The following is a 22,560-nucleotide window of genomic DNA, read 5'->3' on the forward strand; positions in this document are numbered from 1 at the left end:
GATTCAAACCAAAGCTAAATCATTTTCTAGTAAGTATATCCGTGACACTATCTAGGTTGTGAAAAATATTCTGGTTAAACCATGGAGGAATAATATGTAACGCAAGAACTATAAACTTACACAAGTTATGCTAATTGATGAAATTTCTGTGTCTCCAAAAAAATCACGTGGTACATCATCAGAACGAAAGGGATAGCAAATAGTTTGAAATATCCGTCCATAGAAACCAAGATATGAAGCCAGCATGTATTTCTTCCACTGGTGGAACTTGGCAACCACACCATTAAGACAACATCCAAAAAATAAGTGACTGAGATAATTATTGAAGATAATGTTAGTAATAAAAAAATGGAAGTATGAAATTTGATAATGTAATAAGGTGGCAATAATGCAGTTTCTTACATTCACTGAGAGATATTGATATTATCTTCATCGTATAAAATCGAGAGTAATAAATTATTACCAACATTGTTCATCAACCGGTAGGTTGCCGAGTTGACATTACGTTTGGGTCTCACCCAAGGCGTTGTGAGTTCAATTTCTCGGCTGGCATCACGACACAAAGTATGATATTTTCAAATATTGTCAGCGTATTCGTAACCCAGGAATGTTTGTACATTATCAACAAAATACTACAGTAAATCGTATATATGCCCCGCGTCTGTTTCTAAAAACGAAGCAAACGCATAACTTTAATTGACTCCACCGTCCGCTTTGATAATCCATGCACTTTGATCTTAGTTTTGGCGACAGTTCCATGACATAACTCCTTTGTTTCTATCATAGGTGATGAATAAGTTAACTCACGGACAGTGGCAAACAGTTTCTGGACAGTTGGGCGGGTAGCGCAGGCAGTTGGTCTGGCACCACTGACCCATGCCCGGGATCGACTGATACAGAGGGGTCGGGATGCATACTTGGTCTCTGGAACACAACAAACAATGAAGTATAAGTATGGGATCAACTAGTAAAAGGGGTCGGGATGCATACTTGGTCTCTGGAACACAACAAACAATGAAGTATAAGTATGGGATCAACTAGTAAAAGGGGTCGGGATGCATACTTGGTCTCTGGAACACAACAAACAATGAAGTATAAGTATGGGATCAACTAGTACAAGGGGTCGGGATGCATACTTGGTCTCTGGAACACAACAAACATTGAAGTATAACTATGGGATCAACTAGTACAAGGGGTCGGGATGCATACTTGGTCTCTGGAACACAACAAACATTGAAGTATAACTATGGGATCAACTAGTTCAAGGGGTCGGGATGCATACTTGGTCTCTGGAACACAACAAACATTGAAGTATAACTATGGGATCAACTAGTACAAGGGGTCGGGATGCATACTTGGTCTCTGGAACACAACAAACAATGAAGTATAAGTGTGGGATGAACTGCTACAATTCTAAAAATTGTCAAAGTGTATGATTACAAATTAGCGGGGTTTTTTTAATTGGCAGTTGAGGGTCAAAAAAATATTTAATCCCCTATACACATCGAATGTGTGTTCTAAATAACGAATTCCTTTAAATTGTGGATATTCCAGTTTGTTATCATTTTCATGTTTTATATTATACCTAAATAAAATTATTTAAGCATATCAATATTTATTTCTATAATAAAAAACTAAAACATAATCTTATCTAATCTATATAAAAAAAGAAATGTTCGTTTTTTTTTAAATCTTAAATCTCCGAAAGTTCCTCACAGATTGCTTTAAAATTTCGACTGAACGTTGAATTCGAATACGCGTGTTTTTTTACATACCTATATTATACACGGTGTCCGGAAACTCGTAGTACAAGCGAGAAACTGGAGAATCTACACCACATGGGGAACCCAAAAAAACATAAAGTGTTTTGATTTGAGCATTTTCAAAAAAAAAAAAAAAAAACCAAAAAAAAATATTTTTCGGCTATTTTAGGGTTAAAGTTTTTTCTGGTGTTTAGGGTTGAATAACAGATGTTTTAACCCTGCAGAGCAGAAATATTTTATGATTACACCGGGTTAAATGAAGGGTGATTTCAAAATAATGCTTCAAATCCGAGTTTCTTCATTTGTTTTACTTTCAAATAGTTTTAATTAGTCTGTTACTTTGATCTTCAGTAATAATTTATAAGAATTTGATTAAAAAAAAAAAAAAAAAAAAAATCAACTTCAAACTCGATTTACTCGATAACGAAAGCTCAAATAAAAAAAAATATACTACAAAATCGACTCCAAATGTGATGTAGATTCACCAGTTTCCCGCTTGTACTACGAGTTTCCGGACACCCTGTATAGATGTCACCTGTGACAGGTAAAAAAATGTTTTTTTTAAATTTTATTTTATAAAAACAGCGCCATCTGTTGGATGTAAAAGCAACGCACGTTATTTTTTTCTCTATATACACAGAACGACTGAGCCACAGCAACGCGTGCCGGTGTTTTTTAAATAAAAGTGGGATTTGTTTTTACACATAATAATTTTCTATTCGCATTTAAAATAACTCGGAAGCATTCCAAAATTCCACGAGAAATTTAACCGTCGCGTGTCGTTGGGACTTGTAGGTAAAAATATTAAAATGCATGAATAGTCCAGTCAGTGGGGGATAAAAAAGGGCTCCACCTTGCAAAAGGTTAGGTAGTAGCGATTTTCACATTTGTTGTTAAGATTGGGACTCTAAAGAAAAAAAAAAGTTTTCGACCTTCGGGGGGTCGAGCTCGACCCGCCATCTTGGATTGAAGGTGCCAAAATTTGGTTTTTTCAAAATAATTATGAAGTGGTTGATTTTACAACCAAATTAATGGAAGCAAACTTAAAGACAACTAAATTACCTACATTTTTTGTAGAAAGTTTTTTTTTGTAAGTCTAATAGGTAACGAGTTACAGCGGTTGAAAGAAGAAAATTTTGACAAAAAATTGTAAAACTCCAGTTTTCTTGATAAATTTTGTACGAACATATTACACAATATCATTTTAACGTATTTCTACGTTACAATATACTTATATAGCATCATCCGTGTGCTCGATGACGTTGATTTGTTATAGTGGGATCCTAGTCTACAGCTGACTTGGCAACACTGATTGAGTCCTGGTTACGATCGAAGAAGCACATGTCTGCAGATGTTCTTTTCGATGAAACAATGCCAGTTCAAGTTTCACAAGAACGATTTTTAGCCAATGAAAATAACAAAGTCCGTCTGATTTCGATGCTTACAAAGCAATTTATACAGGATGATTTTACAGTTAAGCAGGCTGAAGAAGATGCTGATGAGTTGATTGTCAATACTGCGATTTCCTTGTGTTCATCATATGACGCTGTTTTCATTATTGGCGAAGACGTTGATCTCCTAGTTCTGCTGACAGCATTAGCACCACCCAAGAGTAGTATATATCTTCGCAAACCCGGGAGAGGCAAAACTTTTGAAAGACTGTATTCCGCGAATAGTGTGAAATACAAAGAGGCGGCTGAGAATATTCTGTTTCTTCATGCCTTTAGCGGCTGCGATACAACATCGTCCTTCTTCAACCAAGGAAAAACAAAATTTTGTTCGCTTGTGCAAAACGACACAAGACTCAATGCCATGATAGGAATCTTCAAACAACATGATGCAACACCAGAAAACATAGCAGTTGCAGGAACACGCTTTCTTGTTGCTTTGTACGGGGGTGACATGGATAAGGACACCTTGGAAGAAGTCCGCTACAAACGTTTCGCAAAGTCGACAGCAAAAAGCAAATTCAATCTTGCTTCTTTGCCACCAACGAACGACGCTGCACGGTACCATGCATTTAGAACGTACCATCAAGTCCAAAAATGGTATGGAATCCAAAAAAATCCAGAAAACTGGGGCTGGAAACGTGACACCAACGGGCTTGTTCCAGTAAGAATGATAAAGAAACCAGCACACGAGACTTTATTAAAATTTATTTCATGCAATTGTAAAAATGGGTGCGGCGTTGCATGTAGCTGCAGGAAAGCTGGATTGAAGTGTTCTATTGTATATGGGTGCTGTAATGGTCAAACATGCCGAAATTCGCCAGAGGTTCACATCGATGTCGAGGACGATGAAGAAGAGATTTTTTCAATGGAAGCCCAGAATCTCAGTATCACAGGCAATGAGTTAGATGATGACATTGATGACGAAGACTGTTATTAAGTAACATAATTTATAGTAACATAATTCATAGTAATGTAACATAATTTCGAAATCTACCATCGCTGGTATATCTGTGGAGTAGACCTACTGGAGATACGACAATAAAAAATGCTCCATGTTCTCTACCTCATGGTGGTGAGGAAATGAGTTAGCAAAATTATTATAATTATTTAATGAATAACCCGAAAAAATTACAAAGTTGGGAGTTTCATCATTTTTTAGAAAAATATTCACATTTCCGCCACTGTAACTCGTTATCTATTCGACTTACAAAAAAAATTTCCTACAAAAAATGTAGGTAATTTTGTTGTCTTTAAGTTTGCCTTAAATAATTTGGTTGTAAAAACGACCACTTCACAATTATTTTGAAAAAAACAAATTTTGGCACCTTCAATCCAAGATGGCGGGTCGAGCTCGACCCCCCCAAGGTCGAAAACTTTTTTTTTCCCTTAGAGTCCCAATCTTAACAACATATATCAAAATCGCTACAACCTAACCTTTTGCAAGGTAAAACTCCCCACTGACTGGACTAGAAGGGTTAATAGGATTGGGGGCCACTCTGTAGGTAAGCCAATACGTTAGAGAGTACTTGATGATAGTCTTGCATTGCTCGCTCTCACCTCACGACCAGGGGGAAGACGTCATCGCCCGGAGGGGCCCTGAAGTCTCTGTAATAAAGCAGGAACGGATTGTTCTCCTGCAGCGCGGAGGGTGGCAGTCCGCCGGTGCTGGTCACGATGCTGATGTCCGCGCAGTTTCGAAACGTCTCGGCCTTACCGCAGCCCACGGCCTCTGTTCCGTTGGGGCAGATCCCCCACATGTTGCCTATGAAACAATTTGATATGGTGTTATACTTCAAACCTGATTTCAGTAAGATTTTTATAATACACGTCAAAAAGTCAAAATTCGAAGTTGAAAGTACAGCGGAAGAAATTCGTAAAAAAAGACGTCACACAGTCGACAATCTCTCCTGGAATCCTGGACGGTAACTATGACGTCAGATTCAATAATTATAATATGTCTATTTCGCAACCAGAGCAGTAATACTTGTTATTTACAGGTTTCGACATTATCTTCCAGTTTGCAAAACGTCACTGGTAAAGGTATTCGTCATGGATTACATCAAAACATAAGTTGTACCAGAAGCCATTTTACTCAAAACCACAGTTAGCAACCCTCCTACATTCAACCAGCCGACAGCTTGAAGGAACTAAGACACCACCAACTGCGAAGTACATTGTGTCAAGCTGTAATTCATGTCGACGTGAGAATCTACCTGTGTAATAGGTCCATTGAAGTACGCACTGCGAGCAGGTGACGTAGGCCGGCAGCCGCACCTTGTAGCGGAATATCTCCTTCTTCGGACTGTCCAGGGGAATTACGAAACTATGCTCTCGACTTCCCTTTAACTTCAGCGGATGCCTTCAAACAATAAAAAGGTACAAGTAACCATTAGTGACAAAATCTACAAAAGGCCAAAATGAGCAGTTCACTTTATTAAAATATATTTAAAGAAAACGGGGAAAAGGGAGAGAAGAAGAAGACTTGAATGAAGACTTCTGTCTGAAGACGTGAAATCTGTCTGAAATGAAGGAACAATTTACTAATTTATAAAACAATTGTTGCACAACATATAGACTAGTGTTCTAGTTTTCTCTGTCTCAGTAATGTGGGTAGAGTAAAACAAATTCTAAAACGATGCAATGAGACAAATTTTGAAATTTAATAAATATAAACCAATACAGGATATGCTTAAGAATATAATATAACTACAATATAATAAAGACTTCCACACACACCATACAAGATAGAAAGACGTCCACACACACCGTACAAGATAGAAAGCAAACATCAGACTTTAAAGATATTAACAAAACAAAAAAATGGAATTTTTTACTCAATAGAGGAATCCAAATGTATAACTTAGTTATTAGTGAAATTAAAATTGAACTTTACTTTAGAAAATTGTTAAAAATATGTATGTAATAAGTATTAGAAACGTAAGAACAATGAAAATTGTACAAAAGTTTATATTTTACCTCACGAAATGGTGATTTATTTTCGGGGGAATATGCCGTGTTGCGCTACCTCCTTCTTTATGTGAACACCTGCCCTGATGATGGACACTATAACGCTGTCCGAAACGTTGGCTAAAGAGGAAGGTAGCGCAGCACGGCATAATACCCTGAAACTAAATCACTGCAACACATGAAGTGGATCTATTTCAAGAATAATAAATCATTTTAAAAAACACAAAAACCGACTCCACCAAAAACGTTGCGACAAAAATGGACTACAAAGAGCCACAGGAAGAGTTATTTTTACTCCACATTTGATTGCCACTAAATGTTGATAGAATGCTTTGTTATCGACAGCCAGCATATCTGCCGAGTTTCAGCTCGATCGGATGTAGAGTTCTTCTAATTCTTTCAGAATTGCGTTCAGTCGGGTTAGAAAAAGGAAATTGTAGGTACGTTTTAACTACATTTATTAGTATGTCAGTTATTTATGGCAAAAGACCACAGGAGAAAGAGACGGAAGGAGGAGTACGGTAATTGGTAATTACTGTTGACTTACTGGTTGAAACATTCCTGAGTGGCTTCATAACTTGGATTGTTGTTCGGGCATATGGAAATTTCAAACCTCCCCCAGTGGTTGGCTGTCAGCTCCACCTCCACGTCTATTTCCTGAAACATTCAACAACAATAATTTATGTCAAAAATAACAGCACGTGACAACTGTATATGAATTTGAGATCTCAGTGAAGAAATTTGATTGGTTTCGAATATGTTTCAAGTCAAGAGACGTCACTCGTCCAAGGTGTCTTGAAACCGATATTTTACATTCATTGTGATCTGCTCCGCCATCAATAGAATAAGGTCCTCCCATAGCCACTGTGCCAACATGATGCACAGGTGACGCCTTAAAGAGTCGACGATGTGTGAATACATGTGGTCAAAGAATGCCCGCTACATTCATTCCCCGCCGGGATTGATGAGGTCCACAAGTCGACGCCCAACGCCCAAGACTAGCTCACTGACCTAGATGTTCCCCTCTGACCTCCCCACAATACGACAGAAGAAGAACCTTTCTCTATAACAAACTCGGAAGAGAGATACCTTCTACAACTGTGAATAAAAAAGTTGAACAAAATACAATATCCAAATACAGATTTGATCCTTTGAGTAGGTTCTGAACCAGCGCCTGTATCAACTTTATCGAAGGACCTGAAATATATATGTCATTCGTTATCTCTGTGTTAGGATGTTTTTTTGTACCTGTCCCACGCTGTAGCGCCTCCCGATGACCCCCTTGGCGTACTCGCCCCCCGCCTCGTGGGGTCGCGGGGGATGCAGGTGGTCGGGGTCCCCACACACCCCACATTTGCCCCCGTTCTGCTCCCATTGCACTAAAACAAGCAAAATAATATTAATTAGGCTGGAAATATTGCTTTATGTGGACCCATCAACATATCCAAATGGTTAACTTTGCAGTCGATATTGACGTAAGTATTGGAGATGGTGATATAGATATTGGAGATAGTTATGTAGATATTGGAGATAGTGATGTAGATATTGGAGATAGTTATGTAAATATTGAAGTGAAGTGATAGATAGTGAATTGGACCAGTGAAAAATAATTTTTTAGACACGTTGCTTTATTTGGAACTGTAGTGGTACGCCACTGCTTGACTCGAACATTATTCTAGAAGTTTCAAAACAAGCTTCTTGGATTTTCTTTTATTTTTTTAATATTTATTTCTGTAGCAACTGGAATGTTCGAGTATGTTTTATTTTCCACCTAGATAAGTGAAAACGTGAACAAAATGGTCCGTACAGTACCAGCAACCGCGACATCGAATTATTTTGCCTACGTGACGCGCTTCGAAACATTCTCGAACCTTCCTTTCGTAAATCATTTTGTTGTATTTTCTACGTTTATTTATTGTTTTCGGATGTATTATTAAAAACAGCTTCAGCCAAATTTCGTAGTTAATTATTAATAAAAATAATACCGAACATAACTACAGAACTATTAATTATTCTTTGAAATTTGTCTTTATGTGTATGATTGTATATGTATTTTAAAAATGTTGTTATTACTTATATGAATACCTATTTATTTTTAAAGGTGCCTACCAACGTAGTCACATAGCATACACACTCCCAGTGTACATAATACAAATAATGAATATCCTAATATCTTCAATCTTTAATATATATTTCTCACTATAATTTGAAAACAAAATTGTTTTCTTTACTTCATTTCTTATTTAAAATATCCGAATAAATCAGATACAAAATGATAAATATAAGGGGCCTCACTAATAAACGGATTACATTTTTTTTGGGTAGGTATGCTGTCCTTGTTCTACTGATATTTCAATGGAAGATGCTCCCAGGAACTAGCGTCATTGATCCATTCGACACTGTTGCATAGTCCCGCAAATCCGCGCCCAAAATGTGCACACGGTTGACATTTGTCACATGAGAATGGGTCGCTTCTACGATTCATTCTTGAGTTCAAACGGCTCGGCTGTAGAACGATTTTCCAGCCTCTGTGTTTCCTCCTACTAAATGGGTCTCTTCAAGACTCATGTTTACTCCTTACTCTCCTTAAAAAGACACTACACACAACATCCCCAAAGATGATAAAGGTCTTGAGGTAAAATATTTTCCTCAAGGCCTCCTGTGTGGAGTTAATGTGAAAAGAAATAAAAATATACGAGTACTTGGAAAATATATTACAAATTTTAAATCTATTTGTCAAATCTTCGATTGAATCATTTATTTCCGGGACTTTTCCCTTTAGTTTGGAGTTTTAGTTTAAATTATAACTACCAGCATATCCCCCGCAGAACAGCTCATTGTCATTGTAATTGACAGGGTTGGGGAAACCAAATCTCCACATGGCGTTCCTGGAGGGCGGGTCCATCAGCCTCCCGTGGCCGCGCGCTCCCAGCTCCGTGTGACTGCTCAGCAAAATCTGCAAAATACCCTCATTATATTTTCCATTAACGGAACAACAAAAGACACAGACAATAACGCTTTGGTAAGACCTGGATTCTATCAGTGAAATCGATAACATTACAATATCGGATCGGTAGGCGTAACTACCGATGATTTTATAAGGATTTCCCAAGCATCACCAAACATGACATAGGCCAAGAGATAAACTATTTTCATCAGGGCCTCCTGGGCGGAGATATCATACTCCTACATTTTTTTATGAAATTGTTTATTTATTTATGTCTATTCTTGAATACACATTTTACAAATGAATACAGTGGTTTATATTGTAGTACAGAGAAAAAAGTACAGAAAAAAGGTATAAAAAATATAAAAAATAAAGAACATAGGTTGATATTTGTAAAACTGTGTGTTGGTGATATTGTATGTTACGTGAACATCTCACTAGGAGAACCTGTGCTGAGGTGTTAACGTGTTTGTGATTAAGTGTGACAGGTATTATTGAAACATGAAAACACACATTTATATGTGCGTGTATGTATTTTTGGATAATTCTTGAAGAACGTGTATAATATTTAATTTTACTTATCATATTTTGGTTATGTTTGGTTTGGAATTATAAGCTTTTGAATAAAGTGAATATCTTGATTTTTTATCCAGGCTACGATATGTTTTTTGAGAAAGTTTGTAGGTGTATTTGTAGTCATTAGTTGTTTCAAAGTAATGGGCATACTGTTAAAAAGTTTGGTTGCGTAGTATTGAAAGTGTCTTTGTCCGTGTGTGGTGTGTGTTATCGGAATGTTCAGTGTTTTAATTGTTGATGACCTGGTTTTTATTATGGCTTTTGATTGATTTGTAATATGAAGATTATTATGGATGAGGTGTAGGAGAGCAGTTTTGGCGTAAAGTTGTCTTATTGACATGACGTCTAGTGTTTTGAAGATTTTGTTTGAGTCTGTGTAGAATGGTACTTGCAGTAAGAGTTTTATTATTGCCTTTTGAACTTTTTGAATTGTTGTGTTTGTAGCGCTTCCCCAAGCTAATATTCCATAAGTGGCAATGGATTGACACAGTGCAAAGTATATTGATCTGAGTATTGTTAGTGGAAAAATGTTTTTGATGGATTTTATTAGGTGCAAGACTCGTTTTAGTTTATTAGTGATAAAATTAATGTGTTCAGTCCTTTGTAAGTGTGTATCAATAATAACTCCTAGGTATTTTATTTGTTTTACCCTTTCGATGTGTTCGCATTGGCAATAGGATGATGTTTGTTTACAGTCATGCAAAAACAAGTTACCTACGGTTTAATTTTTTTTCGTATGATAATAGAAACAAGGAATATGGATGAGGAACCGGGCCCATAAGAGTGTCACCAAACGCTCAACTTTCATTGGCTTCGCCGCATTGATATTATAGTCCGTGCAGTTTAGCCATAGCTCGGGGACAGTCGACAAACTTTCACGCGATATCTCTCTTCCTTTCTATCATCTATGATTTCAAAATACCACCCAATAAAAAATACACACTAATTTATAACAACAATGCGACGTCATATTTTATTTACCTGAACGAATATGATCCACTTTGCCAGCAGGTAATACATTTGCGATATCCTATTTGAGTCCATCTGAAAGAAGAAAAAAACAAATTTTTTAAAAGTTTTGTGTAAATAACTGAATATAATTTAAAAGAACAATGCTTTACTTACATTACATAATGTTTAAAACTTGTTATTCAAACCAGAAAAGAAAATTCTGTAGAATTTAACATTTTTGAATAACTACCGTAAAAACAACTTTTACGAATACATCAAATTCTCAAATTCTCAAACTGGTACAACGTTTACACCAGATCTTCCAAAATCAAAACAATAGTAGGCGTAAGCAAGACAAAATGCTGTTTCTCAGTGAAGCTTCGCAGGGAAAGTTGTACATATTATAGTTCATACTTATTTCATATTATTTAATTTAACTCAACTGGTTTCGGAATTACTCCGTAGTTACCTGTAGCGTAATTAGAGTTACTTAAACAAATATAAATAACTAAATACTAACCATCACGCTGTTTCCTCGCAGGGGTAGGCAGAGATGATGGACAGCCAAACAACTCGGTCTTGGTACACACTCCTTGCTTAAGTCACATTCATACATCGTCACATACATACCCTTCTATTATTCTGACTATTGACAAGATCCAACTCAAGTATTTAGTTCACTTCATGGTGCCATGTCTTCCTCGGGACTTATTTTACACACTGACTCGCATCATATATTCACTAATTTATTATTTGCATACCCAAACCATCTAAGCGTCCCTCTTTTACTCTTGCTAATGACGTCTTTTGTAAGCCTCACAAGATACACCAATTAGGGATGCCAAAGTCTCACTTGCTCCAGACGTTTGTGAGGTATACATTTTAAAACACATCAGTCATTTAGTTGAAAATAATTGTGTCAAGCGGCGCCTTAAATCGGTTGTAATACTTGTAGCTTACGTGCTACGAGTATTGCAGACCGTAGGCGTACTCAAATCTGAATGCAATTGAATGCAAACAAATATCGGAATTTGTTAATTTACAGAGAGCGCGTTAGCGCGTGGCAAATAACATTTTTTTACAATCACCCCAGATGACATAGGCCATGAAGAAAATAATTTCATCCCCCTTTAAAGGGAATGGAAAGACCCTGACCCTGCAATCAGTCAGGCTAAGACAATCTGAACCAGTTATCTCCAGAGATGTGCAAAATCACCCAAAACCACCCAAAACCATTTGAAATGCAAAATGGAAATGGGTCAAAACTTTTCCATTTGAAAATGCAAAATGCAAAATGGTTTTTAGAAAAGCATTTCAAATGCAAAATGCAAAATATATATTTTCAAAATGCATTTAAACTGCAAAATGGTTTCTCAGGTCAATCAAACAGTTTTGTCATTTAATAATGGACATCAATGTAGAACAAACATATTACCAGTGGCGGCCAGCTAATATGTGCTCCCGAGCGCCGAACAACCAACAACATTTCCGACATGGCTAATCACAATACGAAACTCGGTTCGGTTATAATATCTCATTCAAAAGGTACCTACTTATTAAGCGCGCTTAACTTGCAGACCGACTTTGACTTGTGCCTATGTTCGTAGCAGTTCGTTTTCGATTGCGATCCAAAATTTAACTGCTTTGTCGCATATTCTGTGGAACAGTCGAAAGCGTGGGTCCATACCATTACATACTATTCTTTGCAAATAATACCATATCAAGAACGGCGTTCGGAGTTTTACCACCACATCAGAAGGAACGGTTTATTCAGTAGAAAGTTAAACTAAAACGCGTATGTTTGATATTATTGTCGATATCGTTGTTTCAATTTACCATCTGCTATTTTTCAGCGAATGTTACGCTTCTTCGATACAAGCATACAGGATAAAACTTGTCATTAAGAGATGAGTGATGGTCAGATTACTTATTATCAGTTCAGTCAGTACTCGCCGTTGCCAGGCATTGTCTCTTGAATTTAAAACTTTTCTTACTCTGAGAAAGTTTTGAAGTTTAATTGCAGGTTATATCGATCTTGTATATCAATTATTAATAAGGCATATCAATTGCATGTTATACTAATTTATGATTACTTTTGTGTTTGTTCAACGTATAAATTAAGAATGAGTTTGAATGTGGAATACATTAAGAATAATAGGTCGAGTTTTGAAAACAAAGTGATAATAAAAAATGCCGGTCCACCTAAAACCTGAACTGATAATAAAACAAGAGTGCAAATCTGGATCGAAGAAGTTTACTCGATCATTTAACAAAACAATGTATAACAAAGCTTGTAGCTCTGTGCATGTGATCAATTGAATAGTTTATTTTGTTTTCCGTGTTTAATTTACGATGTTGATTCAGTTTGGACAATCAGCGGTGTTACTGATGTAACTCACCTTTCTGAAAAAATCAAAAAACATAATTCTTATCATTTACATTTACAAAAAGTTTTGAGCTTAAAGGTTTTAGGAAAAGTTGACATCAGAATGCAATTGGATTCAGGCTACCGTGCCTAAGGTAAACACCATAATGAGCTATTTAATAAAAATCGATACAGGTCAAATTTCCCAGAACATGATTTCAATGTGACGCTTAAAACGTATGACTTCCTAAATAAAGTTCAGTACCGTAAACTAAACTAACAGTAAGGTAAACTCTGTGCAATTTACGCCCGCGACGATTTTTCAAAAGCTAACGGCGCTTTATCAATTTTACAACTTTTTTATAGTACTTGTTTATTAGAAGACTTTCCCGAGACTGTGAAATTACTAAAACTTTTGTGCACCATTCATGACCTTTGGAATGACCTCAGTTGAAAGCTAAAGATGTTTCTCAACGTTAAAAAGAATAAAATCTTTTAACACGTTGAGCCAGGACAGACTGAACGCACTATCAGTGTTAAGCATTGATAGAGGTCTTTGCTAAACAAAATGAACAGAGAATAGAACTTCTTTATAAATAGGTATGTACCTTTATTTAATTTATTTTATGACTTAATGTTGTAATCCGGTGAACCCCCACATATTTTGACCACCGGCCGCCACTGCATATTACATGATGGTAAATCCAAAAATGCCACGACTACGGATTATGAACCACAAAAAATTTGCGCGGGACAAATGTTGCCACCGTAAAAACATAGAAACTGCTATCTAACATTTAATATTACAGCGTCATTGTAATGGTATCCCTCAATTGTCAGGGCTTCTACCAGGGAGCAACTTGACAAATGTAAATTATCTCTCATAGCGAGGTTGACGACCGACTGATATTTGGGGCTTATGAAAAAATGAGTGGAGATAGTAGGAAGAATGTTGCAAAAAAGCATTTAAAATGGAAATGCATTGAGAAAAGCATTTAAAATGCAAAATGCAAAACTGTTTTTAGAAAAGCATTTAAAATACAAAATGGAAAATGCCCATTTTGCATTTTGCATTTCCATTTGAAATGGATTTATTTGAAATAAAGTACATCTCTGGTTATCTCATAAGCCACTGGCGCCTCCCCCAACTTTTTTAGAGTGCATGAGGAATGTTTGCACAAGTCGGATGCCCTCTTTCTAGTAAACTGAGAATTACTATATTTCCGTTATAGTCTTCAGGTGTTTCACCCCTCTCCGTCAATTCTGATTTCTTCATAAAAACTCTCGTTTTAGGTTTTTTTTATCTGTTCGCTACCAAGCTAATCACAACTCATTTTCATGATGGGATAGCCCTGTGATTGTGAGTTTTACTGCACTAGCTATCTTATCATTTTCAAAATGTGCATATAAATTTAATTATAAACTTTTTACTTTTGTATCTAGTGTTTCGAGTATAAATATGTATCTGTACTAACAAACGCTGTATGCAGGGATACTGGAGGGTCAAGGTTCATAATAATTAAATGTAGCTTCGTTTATTAGAGTGTTGACTTGTAAGATGAAGGAGGTGAGTTTCCTTATTCCGACGTTGGGAAAGTGGTGGGCCCCCTGTAAGTGCCTATGTCAGAGAGGGTCATGGAGGGTTTTTTAAGGAAAGGAAGTAGAGGTTCTGATAAGGAAAAGGGTGTGAGGGGTGTGTGTATCCAGGAGTGGCGGACGTTTGATTCTATCTTCTCGCTGCGACGCAAGACGATGGGTCAAGAGCGACCAGTTGGAGAGATCAAAGAGTCTCCCAAAACAAGATTCTTCCCAAACCAGCACTTCCCAATCAGGCACCCACGCAGCTGGTTTTTTAAAATTTTTTTTTTGTACAATATTTTTTACATTTCAGTATCCAGTAATGTTGGCCTCACTGGCTTACCCGTACTGAGGCCTTCATTTTACAATATAAAAATATGATCTACATAATACATTTAAAGAGAAAATAACACATTTAAAATATAATCCTTTGTGTTTGTGAGTGATGTTGGTTTTCTGTGTTAAGTGTGTGTTTTTTTTAAATTTTATGCCATGAAATTTTTGTAATATTGTCTTTTTTGTTCTTTAATCCATTTTGTAATTTTGTGTCTGAATTTATTTTTGTTTTCCTCAATTTTAATTTCAAGTGTTACACTGTTGAAGCTTTTATGGCATGTTATTGGTAGTGTCTTTGTCCAAAGCTTGTATTTATGTTTTCTTTGTACTAGTCTGTTATGATAGTGATATTTTGTGTGTGTTGAAATTTTATTTATTTTTTGTCAAAAATGAAGTTTAGTAGTTTTTTAACGTATAATTGGCGTATATCTAGTACGCCACAGCTGTTGAATGTTTGGTCTGTATCAGTCAGTCTATGTGTTTTTAGTATTACCTTTAAGATCGTTTTCTGTGCGGTTTCTATGTAATTGATAGCCGAGTTTGTTGCTCCTCCCCAAGCAATAATTCCATAATCTATCATTGATTGGCAAAGTAGTATTAATATTGGTTTGCATGCGCAACATGAACACGCCTCAACCGATGAACCTAGGCACCCCTGCTAAGTCACCAAACGCAACGAACCACTCGGGGTGACCTATGACACAAGTGTTGGTTATCCATTAAATGGTTCCCGGGGCGGCGGTACCCAACCCGCCACCCAAATTGGAAGCCACCTTCCAAATTGGAATTTTGTCAGTAGTTTGGTATTGTCGATTGATTCTTTTGATGACAAATATAATAACTTAAAAAATTAAATCAAAATTCATCAGGTAATACGTACATAACTGACTATCGGATTTTTAATGATGTAAGCCATTTAATAGTACCGAGTATTTTAGCTTTTTCGCCATTTAAAATATGATTATTTTTAATATTTTAAAAAAGAGATAACAACACATATTTTTTAATTTAAGTTAAATTTTGTACACAAACATATACACTGGTTACATGTATGCTAGTATAAACGTAACATAATATGAATAAATCTATATGGCAAACTACAATCTACAGTATGCGTTTTTTAACAAATTACAAAAAATATTAGGTCCACGATAATTCTTTGAAGGTTTTCACTGCTCTATGTAGGAATGAGTTATATGATTTTGACTTCTTTCGAAATGGATTTTTGTAGAGGTAATCATGTTGTGATGATGTTTAATGTTTTTCGCATAAATTCTAAAGTTTGTTGGTTGGTGACTTCAAATTAAGGCGATGCCCAAATATATTAGAAGGCGATGCCATACGTAGTAATGCAAAATCATGTGTTTTTGGTTTGAAAATTTGGTCGCCTAGAAATGTTTCAGATGCTTTAATTAAATACTGCGAGTAAAATACATCTTGGCCTTTGAAATAATCGAGTGTTTTTTAGATAAGTCTTTTTATAAGCCCAGAAAAAAATAATGTAAAGACCTATGAAAACTGCTTTAAAGTTCAAAATCTCCTACTTACGAACCCTTTTTCTGTTATGATTTTATTGTATAATGTGGCAAATTAAGTTATTTATAAAATGATCGGAAATTTTTTTAATATTTATGCCTAACATCCACAAAATAAAATAAAAGGCACTTTTTGGCCATGTTTTTTTCTTGCATAAATCAAAATAGGCGGATGATGTTAAGTGGGAATTTAAACCTTATCGCGATCTACGTAAGGGTTGTTATTGATGGCGGCTCAATTTAAAATATTACACGACGTAGTGCATCGCCTTAAGCAAATTTAGTCTACGTATACTGTTGTTTGTTCGTTGACCATCAGTGTGATGTTGTGCTCGGGAATGTTGTAATTATCGATAAAACCTATATCGATGTGCTTGTGCTGGGGACCCTAGATGCATGTATTCAAATTGTAAGAAAATAAGCATAACTAATTATTGATAAAATTTAGTTTATCGATTTTTTATCATCACAGCCGGTTGAACGAATCGGGTTTAGGCAAACACCGCCTCAACCCAGGCCAGCACACTAAATCGAATCGGCCTCTAATTATTTCCAATTTGTAGATGTCATCTGCTCTCTGTCGGCGACCTACACCTAAACCTAACATGGCTAAGAAGGTGTGGTAGATTACCATAGTGTTCGAGAGACTTCCAAAATGTAAATGATTCAAATCGTCACTCAATAGCAGACTAACTTGAATAAATTTCATTTGGTACATAGCTCCCTGTATAGACTCACCGAAACAATCTTTTAAACTTCTGCCCAAACTGAAATATTTATTTTATTTTATTGATACATGATTTAGAGAGTACATGTGGTTTTTTGTGATATTTCACCTTCCATGCTAGGGATGCCCATGTGTTATGCCGGGTGAATTTTACAGTTTGCAGACATAGAATCTATACATTACTATAATATAAAAAAAAGAAAAATGATGTATAGCTAATTTGGGTTGCAAGAAGAGGATGGAGAAGTTAGAGAATTATAAGAAGATGAAAAATTTGAGAAATTATTAGTAAATAGATCACACTAATTAATTATGTACATACTATACCGCTAAGTTAGGGAATAAGGATATATTATGTTTTGTCTGAAAGGTGATTAAATTGATAGAGTGTAGAATGAATGGGTATTGTAGGTTGTAATGTATTCGGCATGTAAGGATCCACTTCGTAATTTGTTTTATAGAAATGGGGTTGACTCACGGTTTTTAGGTTTTCAGGGAAAAGGTTAAAGATTTTAGGAACTAGGAAGAAAAATTGTCTTTGACGTGGTATATAGTGAAGGTACTTTGTAGTGACCGTTGGTTATTGTTCTGGTGGTGTAGTTGTGTTATAAGAGAGTTTTGTTTTTATATTTGAACAGGAAATGTATTAGCGAAAATTTTACGTGGAGTTGTCGTATGTTTAAACCTTATAGATACTATACCATATGAAAAGTATTACCATTTTTTGGGCTTTTAATAGAGGTTTGATGGTAGATTGTACACAGCCACCCCAGATTAAAATGCCGTAAGCTAGTAGGGATTGGCAGAGAGCGTAGTATACAGTTTTAAGAATTGAGGTGTGAATAAACGGAATCTTTTCTGTGTACTTGCGGAAAAACACGATATTCTCATTTTGATGTGAGTAACGACCAAGAATTGGTGATAGTGGGCCTGTTGTAAGGTTAAGGGGAGCGGGGAGGGGAGGATAAATTCTTATATACTTATTATATAGTAAGTTTGGTCCTGTATATTTTCTACATGTACATAAAATAAATAAATAATATGTACATTTAGAAGCAGAGTAATGTTCATTGGTCAAATGCATTATACATATAGTTTTGTCTTAGTGATCGACGAACCGGTGGATGTAATCTGTTAGTCATAAGTTTAATAATAGTTTGTCTAGTCTGTAGGTAGTAATATAAATATATTATATATTTATACAGCGCCTTTGAGGTGATTTTTCACAAAAACGACGTCATACAAATCATTGTACTATTATTATTATTATGCCAAAACACGACTTATGTCGAAATCCAACCTGGATTGTCTGTTGTAAGCTCAAATCATTTTAAAAACTACACGTTGGAATGAAGCCTGCCTGCAGTCCACTCTTACCCCGCGTAAGTTTATCAATTCTGTTTAAATTAGGTCTAACAATTTTATTCGACGAGGTTTTTTTAAATTTAATTTAATAAGCTTTCTAAAGGCAGGTCTACACTATATTGAAACAAATGTTTGTTCAAATGTAAGCAATGGGGAAGGGCCACAATGTTTTCGTTTTCAGTGACCGATGGAAAATGGATGGATTGGGTAGGGACCAAATGTTTTTGTTTTTGTCCGATGTTTTGAAAACACTTGGTCGCTGGAAAACTGACTTAACAAAAACAAAATTATTATTAAATTTAATTATTTACATGAAACGTTAATTTGGGTACACCACTGCACAAGCAAGGGTATCTTTAAAGCGGTTTTACCTGTACCTACCTAGTTACTATTACAATTTGAAAGAAAAAAAAACACAACAATGCAAAATAGCATGGTGCATAACTATATATTTACATTGTTGTATGTTTGTGTGTGGTTAGTAACAATGTACATTATTACATTTGCCAACGAATATAATATTGAATGCTTGCACTTTCTTGGCTCACTATGATAAACATTACGCATTAAAAACAATCTTAAAAAACTGTAAATATATTTTAAAAAGTGTATATACATGTGGTCCCAAGAGTCAACGTTATCCTTTGGAGGGCTGATAGGCCAACTCACATCGGATCAAAATATCATAAAATGACTTCAGAAAAAAATCGTTAGTTTTCGAGATGCAGCACTTTTATGAATTTCGTGAAAATAACACCTTAGATCAGTTATTCAGCTACAAATTTCCAAATACTAATATTCTATTTTTATTTATTTAGGGTTGCGCAATAAAACCTTAAATTCATCACATAATCACTAACTTTTGAAAATAAAAAACATTACGTCAGTTAATTTTTATTTTTCTAGCTAATTTCTACTTCTCACGCCATAAAAAATGTAGCACGCTAATCTGACGATTAAAAAAATGCTCATTTCGTAGTTTTTAAAATGGTTTACATAACATTTTGTTAAGTTTTCCTTTAGAAAAACAGATTTTGCTATTTTACAGCAAAAATAATTTGAATTTTGCCAAAGAATGCTGCAAAAACATTAGAAGACCCAGAGTTCTTAGATAATATTTTATCGACAGATGAAAGCACATTAAAAAGATGTATACATTAAAGGTGGTGACACATTACGCTATACGCTTCATGGCTTTGCGTATTTCAGCATATCGCTCGCCATACATTGGTAGTTGGCCAAGCACTGTCATGACTAACATGCAGTTTTGATTGCTTTCCGGGCGCTTGATATCCTCAAGTAAACACAGTTTTGTATTGGAAATTTAAGTGTCATTTAAAAGACAGTTAATATTCACCCTCCAGCGACCGGTTCTTTTCCAAGTTTGACCTTAAAAATTCCAACTTTGGACTCGATTTACTCGAAAATGAATGCTCAAATAAAACAAAATTATACGGCAAAATCGACTTCAAATGTGACGTAGATTCACCGGTTCCCCGCTTGTACTACGAGTTACCGGACACGGCATAAAACCAAATGACGGACGTCGTAGTTCCACTTGTTTTGACCAGTTGGGACTCTTGAGTGGTGCTCATGTAAGTATGATATATGCTTGTAAATTATATCAATATCATCCAGAACTTAAATCAGCACTCAGTGAATTTTAATGAACATACCGAGCCAACATACAAAGATTTAGTGAGATACGAGCAATTACTCAGCTGCCGTTCGGAGACCCTAAATGTCAAGGTGTGGTGCTGGACCGGTTTCGCTTGAACTTCAAAATCCAGCATTGTCCCATCCACACCATCTACTTCCATATATCCTGACATGAACGTGACCACTTTAAACTATGCAGACCTACTGATTCAGGGGCCCGCAAACTTTTGTCAAAACAAAACATTTAGTTAAACTGCGTGAAATAAATGCGATTTTTTCATATTTTCCCTTGCAAATAATCGCTAATTTCCCTGGCAATACGTTGAAGCAATCTAATTTTCCCTAGCGATAAATAATAGCGTCGCAATTTTCTCTGACGATACATTGAAACATCCCATTTTTCCCTACCGATACATTAAAATGTTCTATTTTTCCCTGACTATAAATAATAGCGCCGCAATTTTCTCTGAGAATACATTAAAACATTTTATTTTTCCCTACCGATACATTAAAATGTTCTATTTTCACTTAGGTACTATAAATAATAGCGCCGCAATTTTCTCTGAGAATACATTAAAACATTTTATTTTTCCCTACCGATACATTAAAATGTTCTATTTTCACTTACTATAAATAATAGCGCCGCAATTTTCTCTGAGAATACATTAAAACATTTTATTTTTCCCTACCGATACATTAAAATGTTCTATTTTCACTTACTATAAATAATAGCGCCGCAATTTTCTCTGAGAATACATTAAAACATTTTATTTTTCCCTACCGATACATTAAAATGTTCTATTTTCACTTACTATAAATAATAGCGCAGCAATTTTCTCTGAGAATACATTGAAACATTCTATTTTTCCCTACCGATACATTAAAATGTTCTATTTTTCGTGACTATACATAATAGTGTCGCAATTTTCTCTGACGATATATTGATGCATCTAAATATTTATATAATATAGCCGAAAATGTTTGACCTTTTGAGTATCTTAACAAAAGGGCGCTAGGTAAAAAGATAATGAGGAACAAATCTGTATTTTTACGTACTCGTGGTTATGTATTCCAAAATGGGATTGGGAAATCGAAAGATTTGCTGCTTATTTGTCGTATATCCTCCCCTGTTTTCGTCGCCGTTCTGAACTATCATGGGCAAAGCACGTAGCTGTGATTTATCGAATTTACGTAGGGCTGAGGATAAAGGTTATTTTTGCGTATATTTTATGAGGCGGATCATTCTTTATGTGCTCATGCATAGCTTACGACATTGATTGACAACGTTTAAAACACCTTTTTCCACGCCTGAAGAATCCGATGGTTTTGAAGAAGTCGTCAAATCAAATATCACAAGCAGCCAATCAACTCAAGGCAAACAGACGGAGAATTTGTCGATGACTGAACACCCGAATTCCGAATTTCTACCGAAATATATTAGTTTTCAGCTCTTCAAAAAATCTGAACACATTTTTCGAGTTGAAAAAGTAATCACCCCGATAGAAAATAATCGCAGAGTATGCCCTGAAAATTATAAAAACACATTCTGTTATTTAACTCATTATATGTTACAAAAAATTCTGCTGCATTAATGACTCAATTCGAAATAAATATTTTTTCCGGAAACGAGTTTCGAATATTTTCAGTTATTTTATTTTTTATTAAAGAAATAATGTGTACATATAAAATCTTATTCACATTGGGTTCTTATGCTACTCTTCCATAGAAGCGTCAGCTTGTGTTTGGAAGAGGAGTGCACAGTACGTTATTGTAGTTATTTTAAGTAATTAATAATATGATAGGTATTACTTGTTTTAGTTAGTACATTACATTGATAAAGAATAAAAATTGTTACATTATGTGTTTGGTAGATGTGATACTCTTCATCGTAAACAGCATAATTCTGGTTGTCTATTTAAATAAAATGATGTGTAGAAAATATTAGGTCACACCATTTAGCCGCAAATGAAGAAGGTATTTTTACAAATTAAAACGGTCTGCCTTTTCGATAACAAATTACAATGGTATTTACATGACATTGACGTGAAAATGCTTTTCAAGGCACTGTTACCTTGGTAACCAAAATACGCGATGAACTTATTCGTCAACCTATCATTACAAGAACTTTTAAATCTCGACATTACTCAATCTTGATTTAATTCTTCCAATTGTGAAATGTGTTATAAAACACGTTTGGTGGCTTCTTACTCATGGAATGTTGAAGTGGTGGATTATCTAACTATTAACATCCCAAACAACTCATAAAATAGGTATTTCATGGTTTAATTATTTGAATTACATTATGCGGAGCTGTACACCTCAATCTGTCTCATGCCGAGG

The 22,560-nt window shown here is 35.4% G+C and overlaps 1 protein-coding gene across 1 annotated transcript in view; it reads right to left on the reverse strand.

Annotated features, from left to right (window-relative positions):
* The window catches only part of LOC149422075 (uncharacterized), a 50,117-nt gene that overhangs the window by 531 nt on the left and 27,026 nt on the right, over positions 1-22,560 (reverse strand). The window contains exons 2-8 of the mRNA XM_089634673.1: positions 10,686-10,748; positions 8,993-9,137; positions 7,430-7,560; positions 6,729-6,838; positions 5,428-5,573; positions 4,772-4,976; positions 808-924 (exon numbers count right to left, since the gene is read on the reverse strand). Of these exons, the coding sequence (XP_089490799.1) occupies positions 808-924; positions 4,772-4,976; positions 5,428-5,573; positions 6,729-6,838; positions 7,430-7,560; positions 8,993-9,137; positions 10,686-10,748 (917 nt within the window). The remainder of the gene's footprint in view (positions 1-807; positions 925-4,771; positions 4,977-5,427; positions 5,574-6,728; positions 6,839-7,429; positions 7,561-8,992; positions 9,138-10,685; positions 10,749-22,560) is intronic.

Source organism: Hesperophylax consimilis, chromosome 8 (assembly GCF_061612785.1).
Source record: "Hesperophylax consimilis isolate HC1 chromosome 8, BYU_Hcon_1.0, whole genome shotgun sequence".
NCBI lineage: Eukaryota > Metazoa > Arthropoda > Insecta > Trichoptera > Limnephilidae > Hesperophylax > Hesperophylax consimilis.